Raw genomic sequence first — 25,546 nt, 5'->3', positions numbered from 1 at the left:
GAAGCAGAAGTGCTCCCGACTTAGCAGTCCTGATTTTATGTTCACATGGAGGCCGGATTGGATGACAGTGTGTGAGCTCAGGAGTAGCACGGAGGGAGTGGTTACACACAGACACAAACGGGTGGATCCGCGAAGGTGCTGGCACGACCTTCAGCTCGCTTGGGGCTTGGGTTTCTTGGCTTTGGGAAGCACGAATTTGACTTTGGCGGCCTTTTTCATGGCAGTCCTCATCTCCTTGGTGACCACCAATGCATCGATGAGGCACACGATTGCCGCTACCAGACAGAAGACCTGTCAGACACAAGACCACAGGAGGGAAGGGAAAGTTGGGTTACTTTGCAGCTCAGAGCCAACCCCTCAAGGCTCTCCCAACCTCAGGGCAGGAGCTGTTGAGAGGGGTCTCCTGTAACCTCCACCCTCCCATACCCTTTCCCTGCCTGCTCTGCCTTTCTTCCAGAAGGGGAGTTGGAAATGGTGATTTTGCTGCCAGAGTGTAACACTCCCGCCCCCATCCCCCCACCTTTACAACTTTCATGCCTTGAGGTATCAGGAAAGCACTGGGAAACTCCAGCAGGGGTGGGGTGGGGACTTCTGAGAAGGTCTCAGTGGAAAGAATTCTTGATCTGTTTCCAAGAGCAAAAAGGAGTGCCCAAGGGACCCAACTGGGAAGAAAAGAACCCAGGCACTAGACTGAAATCTCCTGAATGCGGTGAGGCCAAACCTCTGAGAGAAGAGTCAAACTTGAGGTTGCCCCCATGCAGAGTCTGGTGAGAAAAAGGTTTGAAACTCAGAAAAACCTACTTGCAGTGGTCGTGGGATAAATGGAAAGTGAACAAGGCTGGAGCAAGGAGGAGTGTGTGTGTGTGTGTATGTGTGTGTGTGTGTGTGTTGGGCTACTGATACTTAGTCAACAATGGGTAGGAACCCCTGCAAGGCTTAGTCGCTGAGTTAGTAGATGGGGACCAGGGCAATAGAACTGGATGTTTATTTTCATAATCACTTGATTACTTGATCCCTGGATGCTTAATGAAGTTTGCTGGTAGGTCTTGCCTCTGCTAATGTGTGAGCTCCCCAGGGTGACAGGGCCCTACTATCAGCACTGAGCTGTGGTTTCACATAATCCAGTGGTATTGACAAAATTTTTATTGATGGTGGAATAAATTCAAAGAATTTAAACTCTTCCCTTCCCTTCTGGATTAATTTCTGTCCCCATTGTTTAACTCCTTGAACCAAATTCCCACCCACCCCCATCTTCCAAGCCTTTACGTGCCATTTCTTGTGTTCTCTCATATGATGTGGGTTTGAGTTCCAGTTTGTCCCAGTCTTGTGACCCAGAACTTTGTCTATAAAGATGAAGTCAGAACATGCCTAGCCTGGTGCATGACACCCACTGGCACTTGAGCATGAGGCAGGAGTGCCTTCCTGAAGGGGCTGGGTTACTCAACTTTTGACAATGTGCTACAATCTCTCTTTTCATCTGTTTCTAAAATATAATTCTCTAGCCCAGAAAAGTCAGTCTTACTTATAGGCAAAAAAAATCTTGTAATATTTCAAAAGTGGTGTATATGATTCTCAAGAGGGGTTCTGCAAATTCTTGGTGTTTTTTTGTGTTTATTTGAAAAATGCATATTAGAATTGTGATTTTCATAAGCTTAGAGTTTGTGTAACTATATCATCTGAAGAAGTCACTGCAAAAAAACAAGGCGTGGCAGTGGAAATCTGTTAATGACATAATGATAGTCTGCCAGTTTCCTTTTTTCAGAGTCTTAGAATACCCATCTCAAATGGAGTCTACTTACCCCTCCAATATAAAATAATGGCCTTCTTTCCTTTTCTTGCCCTGTCAAGATGGCAACTACTAAAAGGAATACAGTTGAAATGATACTGTTGATAAGATCCTGTAATGCAAGTTAAAAATGGTCAACTTTTTATGAAAATGTAATTTCATAAAATATTTAAATTGGTCAATTACACATCTAAGAATGATGTCTTTTATACACTTTCCCTTTGAGATTAAAAGGAACCTTCAGAGCATAATTCTTATATTTTCTAGAGACATGAATTTATGTAATATTTTGTCTTGGATAGGGACTTTCCAGAGATAGGTTCCTTTTGGAACACCATTAAAAAATCCACCACCAACAACAACTTTTCTTCAAGTGCATAGGAAAGTGAGCATAAAAAACCTAATGGGGGCTGGGGTTGTAGCTCAGTGGAAAAGCACTTGCCTAGCATGTGTGAGGCACTGGGTTTGATCCTCAGCACCACATAAAAATTAACAAATAAAGGCATTCTGTCCATCTACAACTATAAAAAATTAAAAAAAAAACCTAATTGTCTGGGGCTGGGGTTGTAACTCAGCGGTAGAGCGTTCACCTAGCATGTGCAAGGCGATGGGTTTGATCCAAAGCACTACATATAAATAAATAAATAAATAAAGTTATTGTGTCCAACCACAACTAAAAAAAAATATTTTAAAAAAAACCCTCTAATAGTCTAGGGGCTAGCCCAAATTGGCACTGCCTCAATATGATTTTCTGAAGTCTTATAATATTTTAAACTTATGCCTAGTATGCATTCTATTTATAGCACATTTGTTTTAATGTAAAAATAATATTGGAGGAGAAGTATAATTTTAGATTATCACTTTGCTGACTGGATTCCACTCCTAAATCTTCAATGCTCTTGAAGTTGCGGTCACATTCATTCTCCGAGTTCACATGCTCTGAGAATGCCTGAACCCCTCTAAGGACCAGGAATGATTTTCTGGAGTGAATGGCTGTGCAGTTGACTTTGCTCTTTCCTGAGATGTGACCAGAATTGTCTGCCCCAACATCTGCAGGTTCTTTGTTTTTGGTTTTTTTTTGGTACCAGGGATTGAACTCAGGGGCACCACTGAGCCGTATCCCCAGCCCTATTTTTTATTTTATTGAGAGACAGGGTCTCACTGAGTTGCTAGGCCTTGCTTTTGTTGAGGCTGGCTTTGACCTCCTCTCTCAGCCTCCTCAGCCACTAGTATTACAGGCCTGCACCACCATTCTGGGCTTCGAGGCTTTATTCTGGATTTCAGTATTGAGTTCTTGAACTGATAGTTCAACCTATCTCTTTGTATGCTGAAAGAAAAGGTGAGGATGAATAAACTCCAGGTGTTCTTCCTGTTGAGGTTGGTGAGCCAGGGCAGTGTGAGCAGATGTTGCACTTCCATGGCTAAGTAACACCAGCCAGTGGCACCCGTGTGTGAGTAGGGGCCAAAGCCTGGGGTGCTAGAAATCACCCGATGGCCCAGATACCTAATTTGAATATTTGAAATATTGATGGCCTGACTGGCAGTAGAGCATTCTAGTGCTCAAACAGAGACAGGAGCCCTGCCATTCGGTGTATGGGATCAGGATGCTATGAATGAAGCTCATCAGTGTGCCAAGCATTTTCCAATCATTTTCTCACTTAACCATCAAAAAGCAGCCTCCAAAGTCAATAATATCATGATCCCCATTTTACAGTAAACATAAAGGAGGCTTAGAGAAGATTATTAAGTTGCCTAATATTGAATAACAGAACTCAGCTCACTGATGTCTCTGATCCGAGACCTAAACTAAAAGTGTAGTATCATATCTATTTTTTTTTTTTTTGATACCAGGGATTGAACCCAGAGGAGCTTAAACACTGAGCCACATCCCCAGCCCTTTTCAATTTTTATTTTGAGACATGGTCTTGCTAAGTAGCTTAGGCCTCACTAAGTTGTTGAGGCTGGCCTCTAATTTATAATCCTCCTGCTTCAGTCTCCCGGGTCACTGGGATTACAGGCATGTGCCACCATGACTGGTTTTAATCCACTTTTGACATTTTCTGTGGAATGGGTCTGGAAGGTCAAAACGTATGGAACAAATAAGTTGAGAGTGTTTTTGTTGCTGAACTCTTTTGGCCTGTCATTTCTTATATGTGTGACTTGGAGCAAGTTTTGTCACCCCTCTGCCAATTTGATAATTTAATATGGGAATCATCATTGGGTTGATCTGAGGATTAAATGGTATAATGAATCTGAAAACATCTGATAATAGGACTCTAGTAGGTAGTGGGAGTGCATCAGAATATGGATTCATGACATCTGCCCCCCAAATGTGCACAGGTAGTATACTTTCTACAAACTCCAGGTGTTCTTCCTGTTGAGGTTGGTGAGCCAGGACCTCTATCATGGAACATGACTTGCCTCTGGAAAGAGCAAGTCCCAGTAGGGTTCTGCAGGCTAAGTGAGATGCCTACAGTGGGTAGGCCTAATTGAAGCAGGCACAGAGTTGACAGCGGTGCAGAAGGCTTAGCACTTGAGGGCTGTGTTATCCAAAATATTTAAAGATGCAAATGAGAATGCTTACAACTAAGAAGCAGAGTGTGAACTTTTAAAAATCCCAATGAACCAGCCGTGGTCCAGGATCATTAAGAATTTGGATGAAAGCACATTAATAATGATATAATAGTAATATAAAATAAACCAGCCACAGACTAGGCCCAGCTAATCTTTGACTCCATGTCCTATCTCCTCAGTAGACAACTGGACACAATAATTTGCTCTGGTCCCTGCTTACAAAGAAGTACTGTCCTGAACTGTCTCTCACAACTCAGAGTCGCCTTGTAGCTTGCTACTGTAGCTCACATTTATTGAGCACTTACTATGTGTTATGCATTGTGCCAAATTGTCAATGTGTATTTTCATTTGATTCTCACAACAACTTTTATTATCCCCAATTTAAAGATAGGTAAGCAACTTTCCCAAGGGTGGCTGAGCCAGCCAGTAGCTAGGACCCTCAGCAGTTGACTCCAGTGCCCGAGGCCACCTTATCAACCATCTTCCTCCCTTTGCCTTAGACACAGACCACTTATTGGCCTCATCTGGACAGACAGACAGATGTGTTCTGCCTGATGGCTGGGCTATGATTGCAGCTGGACCCAGCCACGTGCTGCAGGACTTCAGCTTTCCCTGGCTGCTGTCCTTACTCATTATCTTTTTCATTTTTTCCTAAATATCCTATTGACTCAAATCGTGTCCCCTGACTAAAATGAGAAGTAGGTTTACTACTTGACTATTATTTTCCAGGTAAATCTCCCAAATCAGCCTCTGAGATATACAAAATTGCATAAAATTGTAACTAGGAAAGAAAAAATATGCTTTAATATTGAACGCTTATTTTTAAAAATCACTGAATATCAAAACAAATTTAAACACTTATAATTTGTTTCACAAAATGTGGAATTTGCAATAGGAATTTACAAACAATAACAATAACTAAAGGCAACTTTTGTTGGTTTCATTTACTCCCAGAGTTCTCCAAATACATGACAGAAGCCGGCCAGAAATTACCAAAATTGTTATTTTACAATAAACTTATTTGAAGGGACATTCTATTTAAAAAAAATTTTTTTTTCTGCTGTTACAGGGGATTGAACCCAGGGGCACTCTACAACCCAGCTACATTCCCAGGCTGTTTTATTTTTAATTTTGAGATAGGTTCTTTCTGAATTGCTGAGTGTCTCACTAAGTTATTAAGGGTAACCTTGAACTTGTGATCTTCCCATCTTAGCCTCCTGAGTCACGGGGATTACAGGTGTATACAACCAGGCCCTGCTGAAGGGGACATTCAAAAGTGGATGCTGTTTCTTATAAATGTAAAGACGTTGCAGATAGTTTTGGAATCATCACTTCTATAAGGCTTTAGTTTATGTTTATTATATTCTTTTTAAAAAGAATTGCTTTCTATTGGCAAAAACATCTCCTTGACTGGAGATGACCATCCTGGGTAATACTTTTGATAGCAGAGAAATGTTTAAAATATAGGCTACTCGGAAGACAATAGTTATAACCCATACTTTTGTTGGCTGTATTGGCAGATGACAAGAGACCAAGATAGGTAAAGTTGATAACCCTCAAAATGCTACCTCCCCATGTGTCAGGGTCCCTGGCACAGACTTATTTTAAAAAGCAGCTAAACTCAGACTTAGTGTGAGACTGTCCAGAAGGTGGTCCTGGCAAAATGTAATCCCAGAGTCCACAGATCTCAGCAGACCACCTGTATCTGAATCTGAGGATGCAGAAAGATTTTACTGAGGATTTAAAGTAAAAAAGATTTACTGAGGATCTAAAGCCCTGATGAGTTAGACTTTCTGTCTTCCTGGTGGGGACCTTTATCCTCAGTCCTTTGCCAGATAAGAATGAGAACAGGGAAACAAGGAACTCTACCCTGGTGTTAGAAATCACCACTTACCCTAATCCTACCTCCTGGGAAGGAAACTATTTTCCTGGGAAAGAAAGACTGAAAGGAAGTGGCAGCCACGAGTATTGGGTGACTCTTGTTGGCCGATGAGCCCGTGCAGAGCTCAGAAAACCGTTCCAGTATGAAACAGGTTGAGGGTTCTGTGGCTTCCTGTACTGATCTTGTGGCAAGATCCCAAGTGATTCCTGCAGCTTAAGGTCAACACATTTCCAAGTCCACCTACACTCTGAAGTACCAAGTCATCACCTTCTAGCACCAACACCCTCACTACACCAGCACTTTACCTGCTGGGCCAAGGCCTCCCTATTATTACCAAGTGGTAGCTACCTGTCCCCTGAGAAATGGGTATGTACATATATTACATCTCATGGAATCCATAAGGGAAGATTAGAAAGGAAGGGACTGGATAGGAGAGTTTGGGTCCTGTTTTGATGGGTCTTTAAACACTCCCAAATCAATTAGATCATTCACCATCTAACCAACTGTGCTTGCTCAGTACACGTAAGATTAGTTAGTGGAGCATCAGAACTGGGCCATCTTCTTGGTAAGACAGTTTCCCCACTCTGAAGCTTTTGAGAGCTCACCAGGCATATCTATATGCTATGACACTAGCCTGTGCCTTAGAAAACAGTAGCAAGAAAAAGGCAGGGGCTCTGAATCAAAATCTGGACTCTCATAGCCATCTTCAAAGAAAGGAGGATTCTCTTACTCTAGACAGACGAGGCAAGGGGACCTGGCTTTATTGAAGTTGATCAAGGACTGCAATTCTATGAGAGCTGGTGTGAGCTCCCTGTGATCACTGTAAGACATGACATGGTTCATCCCCAGAGACCCTACCTCTATCTAGCCTGTCTGGGATACTTCCTGAACATTGGCCCTGGACCCTGGTGTCTCATGACCCTCTCCAGCTCTCCAAATTATTTTTAATAGGCAAGGTCTCGGTAAGTTGCCCAGGCTGGCCATGAATAGCTCTCCTGTTTTATGGCAGTAGATCTAGGCTGAGTGAATCCTTTTCTCAGAGGGCTCTGGTCCTCCCGACTACAGCTGACAGTGCAGGATAATCGATTCACCTTTGGCTCCACATTTCAAGAAAAACATGAGGAAATAGGAGAAGATACAGGGAGAAAATTTAGAGAATCTGAGGATGAGGGAAAAATATAGTCTCACTGAGTTCCTTGCCTTAAGGAGGTATTAGGCAGGATGGAGCTAGAGAAACCATCAAGTCTGGGAAGAGTCTGGGCTTTAGAGACAGACAGACGTGGGCTTTAAAGTGAGTTTCAATGCACCCACACATGACCTTGGGCAACTCCATGTCTTTAATTTTCTCATCTATTAAATGGGGGTGGGGTGACCACATCCTCACTGGGTTGTTGTGAGGATTAAATAAGGCAATATAGGAAGAAGTATCTGGCACATGGTATGTGCTCAAAAATGGTTACTTTACCTTCCCTTCTTGACAATTTCCATGGACAGAGATTTTAGTTTCCCCTCAGAAACCTCTCCAAGGTTATAGCTCTCCATAACTAAGGGTCTTCCAATGTCCAAATAAAGTTGCTCATATTTTGCTTTGTCTGCTTCCTGTTGCTTGGTACTCTGTGGGACAGAGAAAGCTCAGCAGCCTTTTCAGAAAACCCCTCATGCACTTGAAGAAAATATTTGAGTTTTAGTTCAACAGCAACCAATCCTACTTTAAGGTTAGAACAACGTGCTATGAGGAAATGAGGTGTGGGCTCCAAGCCAGGATTGTTCACTGTGCAAGATGGAGTGACAAAAGCCTCCAACCACCTGATGGTGGATTGGGTTTGGTCTTCTTTTTTGGAACCACTCATATTGAATGTGTACTTTGTGTCAACTCCTGTGCCAGCTCTACACACATTGAAATATTATAGGAACACTATGAGGTAGTTACTATCATCACACTTTCCCTCTCTGCATCTCTTAGATGGGGAAACGGAGGCTGAAGATCACATAGCTATTAAGGGGGCAAGTTTAGGAACAGGACCCACGACTACCTCTGGACATTGATCCATTGACGACACCTAGACTTCCTCTGTAGTCTGAGACCCAACCAACTAGAATTCTTTCAGTCGGTAAAGAACATGAGTCTGGGAAGAGCAACCAAAGGAGTGTGTGCAGTGTGTCCTTTTCTGGATAACTCCCCACTTGCAAGTATGAACCTTTAACACCCTCAGAAAGGTTGATTCCTAGGATCTTGCAGGGTTTTCTGAAGGACTTTCTATAACTCTGCCATGTTCACAAGCAGTAGGTGAGCAATGTGTTTACCTACTGAATGTGCTACTTAAATTTTTCATTTAGGACGAACTCCAAAGCACCATGTGTTTGGTATGTTAACGAGATGGGTTTTATACTCTGAAAGTAGGCGTGGGTGGTATTGGCTTTCCTGTGGCAGAGGGGTCCGAGGAACCTTTCTGGGCATTAGGCTGGTTTCTCCTCTGGGACCAGGGCAACACCCTCACTGTCATAGCTTAGCTAATGTCCTTGTCTAGAGAGAAAGCTCTGTTGTTTTGCCTTGAGGAGGCCCTTTACTCTCGGGGCTGAGGGCAAAGCTTATGCTTGAATTATGAAAATGAACACTTACAAATAAAGGCCAATGTAAAAAGACCAGCAAGTGTTGAAGGGTTACCACATATACTAGAATGAAAACAAGGACGATGCAGGCTTCCTGAATTGTGATTGCTATATATGTCTCGTGGGCTTTGCCGGAGACAAAACAGGCGATTGCTGCTATGAGGAGAATCTGAAATGAAAGAAACAGAATTTCTTTAAATGCACATGCCATTTAAAAAACAACAACAACAACAACAAAAAAATAGTCAGAACGTCAGCCTGAGGGGCTGGGGTTGTGGCTCAGTGGTAGAGCATTCGCCTAGCACGTGTGAGGCCCTGGGTTCGAACCTCAGCACCACATAAAAATAAATAAATAAAGGTATTGTGTACAACTACAACTAAAATATAAATATTAAAGAAAAGAAGCATGTAAGTCTGATCATATGGCAATTGACTGTATTGTTTTGCACATACATTTTTTTGAAAAATTCTTATATTTTTAAGAAATGAAAATAATCAAAATGAACACAATATAGAAAGGTTAAAAAAAGAGGTCAATTTTTTTCTCCTCCTCTACCCAACCCTAGTTTCTCTCTTTTTTTTTTTTTTGATTACTGTTTTATTATTTTCCATATTTTTTTTATTTGTGCATTATAGTTGTTCATCATGGTGGGATTTGTTGTTACATCCTCATACATGCACGTAACATAACAATATAGCTTGGCTAATATCATTCCTCAGTATTTCCCATTCCCCTCCACTCTTCCCTCTGCCTGGGCCCTTTCCTCTACTTTTCTGGTAGAGGAAAGGGCCCATTTCAATTTTCATGAGATCCCTCTGCCCTTTCTTTCCCATTTTCTTCTCTAGCTTCCACATAATGAGAGAAAACATACAACCCTTGACTTTCTTTGAATTTGGCTTATTTTGCTTAATATAATGGTCTAATGTTCCATCCATTTTCCTGCAAATGACATAATTTCATTCTTCTTTATGGCTGCTAGAACTCCACTGTGTAGATATACTACATTCATCCATTGACGGATACCTACACTGGCTCCATAGTTTGGTTATTGTGAATTGTGCTGCTTTAAACATGGGTATGCATGTATTGCCACAGTATGATGACTTTAACTTTTTAGGATAAATACCAAGGAGTAGTATTATAGCTGGGTTACATGGTGGTTCCATTCCTCATATTTTGAGGAACCTCCATACTGATTTTCATAGTAGTTGTATGATTTTATAATTCCAAAAACAGTATGAAAGTTTCCTTCTTCTCCATGTCCTCTCCACCATTTATTATTGTTGTATTCCTGATGGTTGCCATTCTAACTGGAGCAAGATGAAATCTCAGTGTAATTTTGATATGCATTGCCCTAATTGCTAATGATGTTGAACATGTTTTATATATTTGTTGGCCATTTGTGTTTCTTCTTTTGAGAAGTATCTGTTTAGTTCATTTGCCCATTTATTAATTGGGTTTTTGGAAATTTTCTTTTTGATTCTTTATATATCCTGGATATTAATTCTCTGTCAGAAGAGTAGCTAGCAAATAATTTTTCCCGTTCTATCTTCATATTCTTCATTGTTTTCTTTGCTCTGTGGAAGCTTTTTAATTTGAAGCCATCCATTTATTAAATCTTGGCATTATTTCCTGAGCTTTTGGGGTCTTATAGAGAAGGTCTTTTCCTATGCTTGTCTGGTAGAGTGTTGGCCCTATGTTTTCTTCTAGGAGTTGCATTGTTTCTGCTCTGATTCCTAGGTCTTTGATCTACTTCAAGTTGACTTCTACATATGGATAATGTTTAGTCAGCCCTTTTGCTGCTGTGACCAAAAGCCCCGACAAGAACAATTCTAGAGAAGGAAAAGTTTACTTGGATCACAATTTCAGAGGTCTTAGTCCATATATGGCTGGCTCCATAGATGGCTGACTCTATTGCCCTGTGCCTGAGGTGAGGTAGAACATCATGGTGGAAGGGTATGAAGGGGGAAAGTAGCTCAGGACATGACCATCAGGAAGAAGAGAGAAAGGGGGTGGGGTCCACTTGCCTGGAGACTAAATATAAACCCTAAAGCCACACTCCCAATGACTGACCTCTGCTAGCCACCCCCTACCTGTCCATAGTTACCACCAATTAATCCCTATCAGTGGATTAATGCACTGATTAGGTTAAGTCTCTCATAACCTAATCATTTCACCTCTAAACTTTCTTGAATTGTCTCATATATGAGCTTTTGGGGGACACCTCAAATTTATTGTTTTTTTGCTTCTGGGTACCAGGGATTTAACTCAGGGGCACTCGACCACCGAGCCATATCCCCAGCCCTATTTTGTATTTTATTTAGAGACAGTGTTTCACTGAGTTGCTTGGTGCTTCCCTGTTGCTGAGGCTGGCTTTGAATCTGAGATCCTCCTGTTTCAGACTTCCCAGCTGCTGGGATTACAGACATGTGCTACTGTGCCCAACTGGCACCTTATATTTAAACTATCACAGATAACCAGTTTTCCTAGCACTGTTAAGTTAAAAAGTCTGTCTTTTCTCCAATGTATGTTTTTGGCAACTTTGTCAAGGATCAGATGACCATATCTGTGTGGGTTTGTCTCCGTGTCTTCTATTCTGTAATATTGGTCTATGTGTCTGTTTTCATGATAGCACCATGCAGTTTTTGTTATTATAACTCTGGAGTATAATTTGAAGAAAGGCATTGGGGATGCCTCCAGCATTCCTTTTTTTCCCCTTAGAATTGCTATTCTGGGCCTTTTATTCTTCCAAATGAATTTTAGAACTTTTTTTTCCCCCTAGTTGTAGAAATAATGCCATTGGTATTTTGATGCAATTGAATTGAATCTGTATATTGCTTTTGGTAGTATGACCATTTTAACAATATTAATTCTACCTATCCATGAATCCAGATCTTTTCATCTTCTTGTGTCTTCTTTGATTTCTTTCTTAAATGTTCTGTAGTTTTCATCAAAGAGGTCTTTCACCTTTTTGATTAGATTTATTCCTAGGTACTTTAATTGTTGGAGGCCATGGTACATGGAATTGTTTTTCTGATTTCTTTGTTCTCCATTTAGAATGATGTTGGCCTGGGGCTTAGTATAGATAGCTTTTACAATGTTGAGATATGTTATCCCTAGATTTTCTAGTGTTTTAAACATGGAGTGGTGCTGTATTTTGTTGAATGCTTTTTCTGCATCTATTGAGATGATCATATGATTCTTATCTTTAAGTCTATTGATGTGATGAATTACATTTATTGATTTCCATATGTTGAACCAACCTTGTATCCCTGAGATGAACCTCACTGATTGTGGTGCCTGATCTTTTATGTTTTTGTATTTGATTTGCCAGAATTTTATTGAGAATTTTTGTATCTATGTTCATTAGAGATACTGGTCTGAAGTTTTCTTTCTTTGATGTGTCTTTGTCTGGTTTTGGAATCAGGGTGATATTGGCCCCATAGAATGAATTTGAAAGTGTTCCCTCTTTTTCTATTTTATGAAATTATTTGAGGAGTATTAGTTCTTCTTTGAAGGTCATGTGTAACTCAGCTGTGTATCTATCTGGGCTTTTCTTGGTTGGTAGGCTTCTGATGGCATCTTCTATTTCATTGCTTGAAATTGATTTGTTTAACTTGTGTATAATCATCCTGGTTCAGTTTGAGCAAGTCATATGACTCTAGAAATTTGTTGATGCCTTTGATATTTTCTATTTTATTGGAGTACAAATTTTCAAAATAATTTATAACTATATCTGAATTTATGTAGTGTCCATCATGATATCTCCTTTTTCATTGCAGATGTTAGTAATTTGAGTTTTCTTTCTCCTTCTCTTCATTAGCATGGCTAAGGGTTTATCAATTTTATTTATTTTTTTCAAAGAACCAACTTTTTGTTTTATCCAATTTTTTCAATTGTTTCTTTTGTTTCAATTTCATTGATTTCAGCACTGATTTTAATTATTTCCTGTCTTCTACTGCTTTTGGTGTTGATTTGTTCTTTTTCTAGGACTTTGAGATGTAATATTAGGTCATTTATTTGTTGACTTTTTCTTCTTTTAAGGAATGAACTTCATGCAATGAACTTTCCTCTTAGTACTGCCTTCATAGTGTCCCAGAGATTTTGGGACATCTTGTTGATGTATGGTTCCCTTAAGATGTATGAAATGTCCTTCTTTATTCCTTTTGATTAACTTTGGCTTGAAATCTACTTTATTTGGTATGAGGATGGAAACCCCTGCTTGTTTCTGCTATCCATGTGAGTGATATGTTTTTTCCCAACCTTTCACCTTCAGTCTATGGATGTCTTTTCCTATAATATGAGTCTCTTGAAGGCAGCATAGTGTTGTCTTTTTTTAATCCAATCTGCCATTCTATGTCTTTTGATTGGTGAATTTAGGCCATTAACATTCAGGGTTATTATTGAGACATGATTTGTATTCCTGGACATATTTGTTTATTTTTGGTATTTAACTTGACTTGGTTTCTCCTTTGATTAGTATTTCCTTTAGTGTAATACCTCCCTTTGCTGATTTTTATTGTTGTTTTTTGTTTCCTCCTTGTGGAATATTTTGCTGAGGATGTTGTGTAATGAAGGCTTTCTTGTTGTAAATTCTTTTAACTTTTGTTTATCATGGAAGGTTTTTATTTTGTCATCAAATCTAAAGCTTAATTTTGCTAGATATAAGATTCTTGTTTGGCATCCATTTTCTTGTAGAACTTGGTATATGTTGTTCCAGGATCATCATCATCATCTTCTTCTTCTTCTCCTTCTCCTCCTCCTCCTCCTCCTCCTCCTCCTCCTCCTCCTCCTCCTTCTTCTTCTTCTTCTTCTTCTTCTAGCACTCTACCACTGAGCCACAACCCCAGCCCTGTTCCAGGATCTTCTAGCTTTCAGGGTCTGGGTTGAAAATGTGCAGATATCCTAATTGGTTTCCCCTTATATGTAATCTGATTGCTTTTTATTGTATCTTTTAAAATTTGCTCCTTATTCTGTGTGCTAGGCATTTTCATTATAATGTGTCTTGGTGTGGATCTGTTGTGATTTTGTATATTCAGTGATTTTCCAATTCATTCTTCATTTTTGGAAAAATTTCTGATATTATTTCATTGAATAGATTGTTCATTCCTTTGGTTTAGAATTCTATGCCTTCCTCTATCCCAATAATTCTTAAGTTTGGTCTTTTTATGTTATCCCATAATGCTTGAATGTTCTGATTATGGTTTCTTACCATCTTCACTGTGTGATCAACATTCTTTTCAAGATTATATATTTTGTCTTCATTGTCTGAGGTCCTGTCTTCTAAGTGATCTAATCTGTTGGTGATGCTTTCTGTTGACATTTTAATTTGGTTTATTGTTTCTTTCATTTCAAGGATTTCTGTTTGTTTGTTTGTTTTCAGATCCTCTGTCTCCTTATTGAGGTACTCTTTTGCTTCCTATATTTGCTTATGTAGCTCTTTACTGAAATGATCTTTTGCTGCCTGTATTTGCTCTCTTATAGCACCCTTTAATTCACAGAACATTATAATTGTGTACATTCTGAACTCCTTCTCTGTCATTTCTTCTGTTATGCTGGCCATGGATTCTAATAATGTATTACATCTTGGTTTGTTTGGGGGGCATTTTCTTCCCTTGTTTTTTCATGTTATTTGTGTGTCTTCCCTTCTAGCACTGCAGATCTGAGGCCTTACCGTTTTTACCCTGTAGGCTTATAGTGTCTCTGCAGGTTTCCAAAACTTCTCCTTTTATGGGGAGAACAATGTGAACAGATCTCAATACAAACAATATACAACCTTAAACCAAATAGCTGCTATTAAGATGTTTACAGTTTTGTCTCAATATACAGAAATGGTAAGTTCAATTATTAACTACAATGTAAACAGTAGGTTTGCAAAAGGGTCTACAGTTTCTAATGGGGGACAAAGAACCGGGGGTGGGGTGTAGGATGAGATGCTGAGGGGGTAGGAGGTGAGGATATAGAGTTATTAGATCTTAGAACATGTGATAGAAGAATCTATAAAAGTTGGTTAGTAGCAGGAGAAGAGAGAGAAAGTGATTTTGGGGGATACAAGTAAGTGGGAAGACAGTAGAGTACAACAAACAAACAAATATAAATATTAAGAAAAATTTAAAAAATGTAAAAATAGGAGATAAAAGAATATAGAACACCAGTGTAATATACTATTCAAACATCCCAGTCCTCAGTAGCCTAATACATGAAAAATACTTGGTTTCACAAATGTTGCGGGTGTGAGGATGGGAGGAGAGAGAGAGAGAGAGAGAGAGAGAGAGAGAGAGAGAGAGAGAGAGAGAAAGAAAAAACTTTCCAAGGAAAATACAAGGATTGTTTTTGTTGGAGATCAGAATCTTTCCAGCTTCCCTTGTTATCCAATAGGTGGGGTTGTCTGTTGTTTGCTGGTATCTCTGCCCTCAGGATAGTGAGGGTTATTAGAGTGGGAGGGTTGGTCTTAGGTACAGGGCTCCTGGAGGTGGGGTATAATACTTGCTCGTCCCTGATGGGAGACTGCACCTCAAGGATCTCCTACGGGGCCCACTTGTGTGATATGGGTGCCTGGTCTTATTTCCTTATATTGCCTGTAGACTTCACAATTCCTGGTCTCTAATTTAGTCTCTAAATTGTATCTCACTCACCGGCTCCCTTTCTACTTCCTAGTCAGGAACCTTTCTCTCCAGAGTTCTTGTGGGCTGCACTCTGGGGGCTGCACACCTGTCATGGAAAGCTGTTTTATATTGGGCAGTTCAGTACCCGGTTTTGTGACCTGGTTTTGCAAGTTATGGATTGGCCACGTAGCTACAGGTACTGTGCTGGGTTAGCAGCTGCTAGGGAGAGGGGGGAGTTGGGGACATTTGGTACCTTGATATTGTTTCTAAGCCTTGGCCAGTGTTCCAAATTGGGAGTTGCCCCAAGTAAAGATGGTGATAAATGTGTCCCAAGATGGAGACAGATGCTTTCAGCGATGGGGTGCCATGTGCGGTGGGGTTTGGTGGTGGCATTGAGCAGCGTGTTCAGAGATGTAGCTCTGTGGCATGTAGTATTGTGGCTGGCGTCTGTCACCTGTCCCAGTGCAATGTCCCCAGATGCAGGCTACCATGTGTAGGGGATTGTGGGGGTGGTTGCAATGCCCCAAGATGGAGGTGACTGGAGTAGCCCCACATTGGTAGATGGGGGTCCACATGGGAGTGGTGGCTGGAATTCCTGCATGAGTACTAACACCGGGGTCCTACTTGGACACCTGAAGGACCTGTGTGGACGAGTGGTCAGGAGTCCTGTGCTGACACTGAGGCCTGGATACCTGCCCCAGAGCAGCTGTCAGGGGTCCTCTAATAACTCACAGAGAAAGTATTCCCACTACTTGAATCCCAGGTCCCGGAGACACAGATTGCAGCCTCCCTCTAGCCCACCATCTTGGATTCCCCCACAATTTGCCAATATTTTATTAAGGATGCTTGCATCTAAGTTCATCAGGGATATTGTTCTGTAGTATTCTTTCCTTGATGTATCCTTATCTGGTTTTGGTGCTGCAGCCCGGCTGGCTGGGCAAAATAACCGGGGGGTGACGAGCAACTTGTGTACATTGATGCAGCAGGAGTGGGAGCCGTTTATTGCAGGACAGGAGGGGTATATATACATTACACACAGCTTATCTTAATTAACATAAACTAGATACAGCAGTCAACCAATAAGGAATCTCCACACTTAATGGCTCGCTGGCGTTACTTCACAAACCACTCCCTCTGGCAAAATGCCAGGCGCCATCTTGACTTGTTTACAGACCCTAACATTTTGGTATGAGTGTGATGTTGGCTTCATAGAATGAATTTGAAAGTGTTCCATTCCTTTCTATTTCATGGAATCATTTGAGGAGCACTGGCATTAGTTCTTCTATAAAGGTCTGCTAGAATTCAGATGAGAGTCCAGCTGAATTCTTGGGCTTTTCTTTGGTTCTGAGCTTTTCTTTGTTGAAAGACTTTCTATTACTGCTTCTCTGTCATTGCCAATTGCCATTGGTCTGCTCAGGTTTTCTATGTCCTCTTGATTTAATTTGGGTAGGTTGTATATGTCTAAAAAGGTATCCATTTCTTCTAGGTTTTCCAATTTATTGGTGTATAAGTTTTCAAAATAGTTCCTAATAATCCTCTGGATTTCTGTGATGTCTGTGGTGGTTTCTCCTTTTTCATTTCTAATTTTATTGAGTCTTCTTTTTCTTTTGGTTAATTTAGCTAAGGTTTTATTAATCTCATTTATTTTTAGAAAGAACAAACCCTTTCATTTTGTTGATTTTTAAAAAATTATTCTCAATTTCATTAATTTTGGCTCTGATTTTATTCTCTTCCTCCTACTGGTTTTGGAATTGGTTTATTCTTATTTTTCATGGGCCTTGAGATGCATCATCCTTGTTTATTTGGAATCTTTCTGATTTTCTTATGTAAACACTCATAGCAATAAACTTTCCTTTAAAAACCACCTTTATAGTGTCCCACAGGTTCCAGTGTGTTGTGTCACTATTCTTGTTCCATTCTAAGAACTTTTAAATTTTTTCCCTAATTTCTTCTATCACTTGTTCATCATTCAAAGTGTATTTTTCAATCTCCATATATTTATATAGTTTCTGTAGGGATTTTTTGTGTGTGTTGGTTTCTAATTTCATTCTATTATGATTCAATAAGATGCAAGGAATTATGTCTACTTGTATTTGCTGAGAGTTTCTTTGTGACCTAAAATATGATCTATTTGGGGGAAGGCTCCATGGAGCCCTGAGAAGAAAGTGTATTTAGATGTTTGATAAAATATTCTATCCATATCTGTTAAGTCCATTTGATTTACAATATTTTTCAGGTCCAAAGAGGCTTTACTAAGTTTATGTTTAGATGACCTATCAGTGAGAAAGGTGTGTTGAAATCACCTATTATCATTGTAGTAGTGGGGTTTAGCTGAGTCTTTGAATAGTGTCTTTTTTTACATAATTAGGTGCACTAACATTTGGGGCATAAATGTTTATTAGCATTATATTTTCTTGTTAGATTATTTCCTTTTCCCATATAAAGTTACCTTCTTTATCTCTTCTGATTAATTTTGGCTTATGTCTGCTTTGTTGAATACAGAGTAGCTACTTTGCATAATATGTTAATTTCTATCCTTTCACTTTTGGCCTATGGCTGTCTTTGCCTGTAAAGTGTGTCTCTTGCAAATAAGATTTTGTTTTTCAAACCATTCTGCCAGTCTATGTCTTTTAACTGGTGAGTTGAGACCATTTACGTTCATGTTATTATAGAGAAGTGTTTATTAGTTCCTGCCATTTTGATTTTTTTCTAATGTTTAATTTGGTCCTGTTTCTCATTTGCTTAATTACCCTTAAAATGAGATTTGTTCATTTATGAGCTCTGGGGCTTGTTTTTGAATTCTTCTCTGTGAAATATTTCTTTAAGCATTTTCTGCAGTGCTGACTCAGTCGATATGCATTCATTTTGTTTCTGCTTATCTTGGAAGGGTTTTTTTTTTTCACCTTTGATTCTGGAAGATAGCTCTGTTAGATATACTAATCTTGGCTGACTGCTATTTTCTGTTTGTAATTCTGATTGACTTGTTTAAATTTGACCTGTGACATTTTTCTCTCAAGGCTTTTGAAATTCTATCTTTGTTTGGTATGTTAACCATTTTAATTATAATGTGTTGTGGAGTGATTCATTTTTGATCTTGTCTATTTGGGGTTCCTGTATCTGGATGTCCATCCTTTTCTCAAGTTTTGGAAAATTTTCTGTTTTTATTTCCCTGAGGAGGTTATCCATTCCATTAACCTGCATCTTACAACCCTCTTAAACTCCAGTGATTCTTATATTTGGTCTCTTAATGTTGTTCTGAAGTTCTTGTATAATCTAGTCATGGTTATTTATTTTCTTTAATACTTTTTGAATGTTCAAGGCCAGCCATCTTTGTCTTCTAGGTCTGAGATTCTTTCTTCAGAATGATCTATTCTATGAGAGAGACTTTTAACTGCTTTGTATTCATTTCTTTATTGAATCTCTCATTGATGACCTCTATTGAATTCCTTGTTTTTCTGTGTTCTCTTGGAATTCATTGATCATTTTTATAATCACTTTTGAATTCTTTAGCTGATATTTCATCCATTCAAACTATTTGAAGTAGCTGATAAATTACAAACTTAGGGTGGTGTCATGCTACCTTGTTTTTTCATATTCCTGTGTTGGGTTTATGCATCTGTTGGGATGGATTTTTCTTCCACTCTATGTGTGGACCTTTTTAGGGCACATCTTTCTCTTGCCAAAGTGTCCTAGAGTGGTCTAGGTTGAAACGTTTCATAGGTGTGGTATTCACAGTCTTTGTGTTAATTTTCTCTGTTTTTTTTCCCCCCTGTGGGAGTAGATATCCATGTGTGGGACCTGAGGCCATTCCTACTTGGGGCTGGGTCACTAGGGGATTTTATTTCTTCAATTTCTTGTATTAAAGTATAGCTGAAGTTTGAGAGTGGTTAATTTGTATGTGGAGCAAGGTGCATTGTCTTTTGGCTGGGTTTAGTTTAGCAGGAGAGTTTCTACCCTGAGAATGGGTAGTTTCCCTGTAAATTACCAGCAGAGAAAAGGGGGAAACAAACAATAGTAACAATGGATGCAAACAGTATACAACATCAAAATAAATATCTGGTATGCACTATGACATTCACAACACTAATTGCCACAAAAACAGGAATGGTGGTGTCAGCAATTGCCAATAGCAAACACAAATATGGTGAACTAGATCTGGCATTAAAGTAAACAATAGGTGTCAACTCTGTCATGCACAATGCTAGTAACTGCAAAAATATGAGTGGTGGGGATGTAAGTTACATAAACCAAATCGTTCTAAAGGATGGTAAAAATTCAGTTAAGAGAAAAGAATATGTGGTAGGGCTTATAAGGAAGTTTAGAATGTTCATAATATGAAGAGTGAGAATGCAGAAGAGATGCTAAAAGGGTTGGCTTTAAAAAAGAGGATAAAAATAGGAAAAGCAAAGCGAGAGAGAAAGAGAGAACAAGACAATTTGGTTGTTAGTGGAAGAAGGAGAGAAAGAGAAACAAAGAGAAACAAAAACAAGATCAACAAATCAAAACCCTAACCCTCAAAAGACAAGGAAAAATAACTCTCATAAAAAATGCTAAGAAGAAAAAAGAAATATGTATGTGTATCTACGAACTAATCAGTGTGGCAAGAACACTAAAAATAAATATTAATGACCATTAATGAAAAATGAAAGAATTCTTCACTGAGGTTGTCAAAACAGTAGACAAGGATGGATGGTTGCTGCTTATGTCCGATTATCCTTCTTTCCATTTCTTCTTGCACTATGGGGCGGGGGCGGGGAGAGAGAGACAGAGACAGAGACAGAGATATGCAAGGGCTAAAGTTTAACCCCTTCCTCTTTCTGTGTTGCTTGCTCATTGAGCTGCCAGGTGGAGTGGCCTAAAACCTAAGTTGATTGAAACAGCTCTCAGCTTCCCTTCTCACTAGCATAAGGCAGGATGGAATGAGAAATACTGCTGATTGCAGTTTTGTCTGGACATATCAGCTCAATTCACTTCTAGGGAGAGGCTGCGGCTGAGTTCTGTGAGGGGGGTTCCAGGACTGGGACTTAGGTCTGACCAGGACTTAGGGGCTTTGGTGGGTGTTATCTGCTCTGGAGAAATTAGATCAACACCCCTCTAGGGCCTGGAAGATGCTGATCTCTGCTGGGAGTGTGAGGCTCAGGAGCCTCCAAAGAATTCTCCTCAGGGCAGGAAGCAGTCTTCCACAGCTCTCATACACTCTGCTGCTCACAAATATGGCCTTCCCAGGCTCAGTTCCTGTGTATTCAGTTTCCTGACCTTCTTCAGCTGGTCACGTGGGCCTCCAGATTCAAAGGGAAAGCGAGTTGGAGTTGACTTCATTTTTCTGACTTGAATCCCCAGGTACACTCTTCTCTGTGCCCTGTTTCACTCACATTCCGGTAAATATACCCTAGGCACTTGCTGGGGCAATAGGGCAATGTTTGCCATGATCATTCTCCTGGGCTCCAGCAGCAGCTGCTGCAATGTGGTCGCCTCCAGATGGCTCCTGCCTCAGCTCTCTGCTCCCCGTTGAGAAATAAAGAGCAATTTCCAAACACCAGTTAGCTGTGCATCCTTTGAAACAGTAAAGTTCAGGCTGCTTTTCTGATCTATGGATGTTTTCCGTGCCAATTTTATCCGCTGTTTCTGTGCTATTCCTTCCCTCTTTGTTGAACCAGTATTGCCACTGCTGCTGCAACTGACTTGGCTTCAATGTACTGTTTTATTGCTCTTTGTTCAAGGCATGCAAATTTCTTAAGTCTATAACACACTCTGATTATCTGTGGGGAGCTGCTCTGAATGACCAGGGATTCCAGTCCTGAAGCACGAGGCTCTGACCAATCACTATATTTCGTGGTGACATGGGCGTTGTCCCAGGCCGGATAGCAAGGTGTGGCTCCAGGTACAGGCATCACCTGTGTGTCGGGGGGTTGAGCTACACTCACCTATTCCCCTGTAATCCTACCCATTGCCTCATTTGAATGGCTTCTTCCCAATAAAAGGGTTCAGCACGTGCTCCTCTTTCTCTTTCCACGGACCCCTAAAATCAGGAGCTGTCACAGGACCCAAAGAAAAAGGTATTTCTCTGCTTCTGTGTGATTATTTCGTGCCAGCCCAGTTCACGTGGAGTGACCTTGAGTGTTTAGTTGTGGGACGTGACAATTGTCTAATATCGAATTTGAGTGAATTCCCTCTTCCACCCACCTTGCTGAGAAGCAATATTCCTACTGCTTGAATCTCAAATCCTGGACCAACTGGAATTACAACCTTCTTCTAATCCACCATCTTGAATGTTTCCTGGTCTCTTTCCTTAAAATTAATCACTATTGGGCTGGGGATGTGGCTCAAGCGGTAGCGCGCTCGCCTGGCATGCGTGCGGCCCGAGTTCGATCCTCAGCACCACATACAAACAAAGATGTTGTGTCCGCCGAAAACTAAAAAGTAAGTATTAAAAAATTATCTCTCTTGGGGCTGGGATGTGGCTCAAGTGGTAGCGCGCTCGCCTGGCATGAGTACGGCCTGGGTTCGATCCTCAGCACCACATACAAACAACAATGTTGTGTCTGCCGAAAAAAAAACTTAAAAATAAAAAAAAAATAAAAAATTATCTCTCCCTCCCTCTCTCTCTCACACTCTCTCTTTAAAAAAAAATTAATCACTATTGCCAGGTTTATATTTCTAGAAAGAAGTCTGTACGTATACTGGAAAAGTGAAGTAAATATGTATGATTTTGATAGAGTGAAGTAGAGCCTTATTTTGTTTTTGTTTTTTTCCTTTCCAAACAACTGTTGGTCATCTCAACATCATGGACTGGGAAATGCCAATGTTTTTCCAATGGATCTGAAGTCCAATCTTTGTCATATACTAAGTTCTCAGATGTACCTGAATCTGAGTGTTCTCATTAAATCGCCAACTCCTTTGAGTACTTTTAGAAAAACAGAAACTTCACCCTATGCTGTGTGGCCCAGTCTTCCTCCTGTTTTTCATTTTCGGACTGTTTATTCCCATTTTTGTCTTGGTCAAGTTTCCCAAACTAAGCCTGCTGGTCTTTTGATTGGGATTTCACATACCTTCTAACTTAGAAAGATTACAAAACTCAGTCTTCCTAATCAAGAACCAAGTATGGGTCTGGCATGGCAGTGCGTGCCTATAATCCCAGTGACTCTAGAGGAGTACAAACTGGAGATTAGCCTCAGCAATTTAGTAAGACCCTGATCAAGATAAAAGATCAAAAGTCCTGGGGATAGGGGTTGAGGATACAGCTCAGTTGGTAGAGTGCTTGCCTTACATGCACAAGGTCTTGGGTTCAATCCCTAGCACCACAAAAATAAGTAAATAAATAAATAAAAATAAAACCTGAATTAAAAAAAAAAAAGGCTGGGGATAGGCTGGTACCTCAGTAATGAAGCACTTGCCTACCACATGTTGAGGCACTGGGTTCGACCCTCAGCACCACATAAAAATAAATAAAATAAAGGTATTGTGTCCATCTACAACTAAAAAAGAATATTAAAATGAAAAGTCTTTCCCTTTATTTTAGTGTTTCTTCTTTTTTCCTCCCGGTAGTCTTAACATTTTCTTTGTGTAGGTATTTCATGTTTATTTCATTTGCTTGTAGGTATTTGATCCTTTTGATTATTGTTGTGAAAAGAAATATTTTCTATATTTTAGGTGGTTATTTGCAGAAAAGCTTTTATTTTATTCATTAACTCAGTTGTCACCTAAATTATGACAATCTAAAATTGATTTGGGGTTTTTCAGATTTACAATTATATCAGCTGAAAGAAATGATATATTTTGCTGCTTCTTCTCAAATGTTCTTACTTACTTCTTTTTTCTCAATTGTGATGATTAGTGATTCCAGAGAAAATATTGAATAATATTGTTGCTAGTAGGTGTCCTTTTTCTTCCTCATTTTAATAGGAATACTTCTGCTGTTTAATTAAAGATGATACTGACTTTTGGGTTGAAATGCTTATTTTTACAAGGTTGATGAAATACCTATGTCTCTCTGCTTTACTGGCTTCTTTTTTTCCTCATCCTCCTTTGTGGCAACCAGAAAGGAATGTTAAATTTTATCATGTATTCCGAACCCTATTTTTTATCTAATCTCATAATTTTATCTCATATTACTTATAATATGGTGGATTATGTTAATAGATTCCTAATATTGAATCATGCTAATGTTTCTTCCTGTGATATGGTTTTTAAAAATCCTGATTAACATTTTCTGCTAATAAATAATAATAATTTATTATTATTATTATTATTATTACTACTACTACTACTACTACTACTACTACTATTATTGGTCTTGCTGGGGATCTAACCCAGCATTATGTATGTAAGCAAGCACTCTACCACTGACCCACATCTCCAGCCCATTTATATTATTGTTTTGCTTTGGAACAAGTGAGATCTTTGTTTTATTTTTCTAAACTTGATCAGGTTTTGACATCAGTATTCAACTGACTTGGTAAAAACATTTCAGAAGTGTTTCTTCTTTCTCTAATCTTTGAAGAAGTTTGAGTAGTATCAGAAGTATAGTCTATGAAAGTCTGAAAGAGTTACCTGTGAAAATATCTGGGCCTGGTTCATTTTGGAAGGTACTACTTTGATAAGGTTCTTATTTTCTTCTGTTTATATTTGTTTAGATTTTTATCTATTCTGGGATCAGTCTGGGTAATTTACATTTTCATAGCAGATCAACCATTTCATCCAATTATTCACATCCATTGGCTTTGTAATCTCCTATAGATCCTTTCACTTTCTGCTTTCTAACTTTATATATTCTGTCTTCCCCAGTTTTTTTTTTTGGTCGGGGGGAGAGGATGGTGGTACCGGGGATTGAACTCAGGTGCACTCAACCACTGAGCTACACCCCCAGCCCTATTTTGTATTTTATTTAGAGACAGGGTCTCACTGAGTTGACTAGCTCTTTGCTTTTTCTGAGGCTGGCTTTGAACTTGTGATCCTCCTTCCTCAACCTCCTGAGCCATTGGGATTACAGGCATGCGCCCACCGCACCTGCTTCTTGCCCAGTTTTTAATGGATTATATTGGTCAGAGTTCTATCAATAGTTCTTTCAAATGACAATGCTTACATTAATCAAACCTATTATTTATGTTTGCTAACTTACAAATTTTCTATTATCTTCATTGCTTCTCTAATTTCAGTTGTGAGGGGAAGGCTCAGATATATAAAAGACAGGGGCAGGAGGTAGGGGGCAAATTTAGTAGTAAGTGTTAAGTGTGGAAGGGGCAAGAAATGGGGAGGAAAGGTAAGGTGATACAAGAGAGTGGCAGAGGGGATATGGACGCTTTCCCGAGGGGGCACCCCTGGACATCACTCCCTGAGGCCTCGCGGCCTGCATCCCGCCCAGCCAGGTCATCAGCTCTCGGCTCACCAGTCTCAGGATCTTCAACAATCCAGTAGGCGAGAAACAAAAATACTTGGCGCTGTCCCTGAATGTCTCCGGGACTTTAGCTCGGCCCTCTGCACGCTTTTGAACAGCTACCATCGCCCTTCTGGACATAGGGGGTTTACCAGGACTCTCTTTTGGGGCTTGTGGTGTCCCAGGGTGTTCTGTAGGTTTGCGGCGATCTTCAGGCGCCCTGCGCGCTTGACCCTGAGCAGGGTACGGTCGCTCTGCACGCCCAGAAGGAGCAAAGGCTCTGGCTCTTTTAGTGCGCTTGGTTGCAGGGTATTTGGACGCAGGGCGCTTGGCCACCCCAGGCTTGGACTCAGGAGGGTTGGATACCGATGCAGAAGGCTGGATTGTAGAAGGCTGATCTGCAGAGGGTGCTGGATCGGGTGGTTGTGGGGACCCCGGGGCCGCTGCAGGTACTGCAGGCTCCTCATGTTTGGGGTCCTGGGGATCCATGATGGGCCCTCAGGCTTGGCCTTGTCAGGCTAGCCCTGTGACTTTAGGCCAGCACTGACCCCACAGCTTTCTCTGGGAGCCAGCGTCGCAACCCAACGGCTGCTGAACACCTACTCCTCGCGTGCACCCGGCTCTTGCCGCGAGCACCACCAAGCTGAGTCTGTCTGCCACCCTTGTTGCCACCTGGATGTGATGCTGCTGCCTAGCATGGAAACTCAGTATCTCT

General features: G+C 40.2%; 1 protein-coding gene across 1 annotated transcript; it reads right to left on the bottom strand.

Moving 5' to 3' along the window:
- Window positions 1-141: 141 nt before the first annotated feature.
- Window positions 142-25,492, bottom strand: LOC124086392 (uncharacterized). Its single transcript, XM_058575901.1, has 4 exons — window positions 24,844-25,492; window positions 8,863-9,021; window positions 1,800-1,898; window positions 142-291 (listed from the first exon to the last, which is right to left on the bottom strand). Exons 1-4 carry the CDS (start codon window positions 25,318-25,320, stop codon window positions 151-153), a joined length of 876 nt encoding a protein of 291 aa, XP_058431884.1. The 5' UTR covers window positions 25,321-25,492; the 3' UTR covers window positions 142-150.
- Window positions 25,493-25,546: the final 54 nt, after the last annotated feature.

Source organism: Marmota monax, unplaced genomic scaffold, assembly GCF_021218885.2.
Source record: "Marmota monax isolate L192 unplaced genomic scaffold, Marmota_monax_Labrador192_F-V1.1 WCK01_AAM20220418_F8-fsc00024, whole genome shotgun sequence".
Taxonomy (NCBI): Eukaryota; Metazoa; Chordata; class Mammalia; order Rodentia; family Sciuridae; genus Marmota; species Marmota monax.
Note: the sequence above shows the minus strand (reverse complement) of the source record. Positions and strands in the feature narration are given on the sequence as shown.

Excerpts from the sequence above, each read along its gene's own strand:
- LOC124086392 (XM_058575901.1), bottom strand. The coding sequence starts at position 25,320 with ATGGATCCCCAGGACCCCAAACATGAGGAGCCTGCAGTACCTGCAGCG. Across the intron at positions 9,022-24,843 it reads TGTTGAAGATCCTGAGACTG|ATTCTCCTCATAGCAGCAAT; the intron begins GTGAGCCGAGAG and ends CTTTCATTTCAG. Across the intron at positions 292-1,799 it reads CATTATTTTATATTGGAGGG|GTCTTCTGTCTGGTAGCGGC; the intron begins GTAAGTAGACTC and ends TGTGTCTGACAG.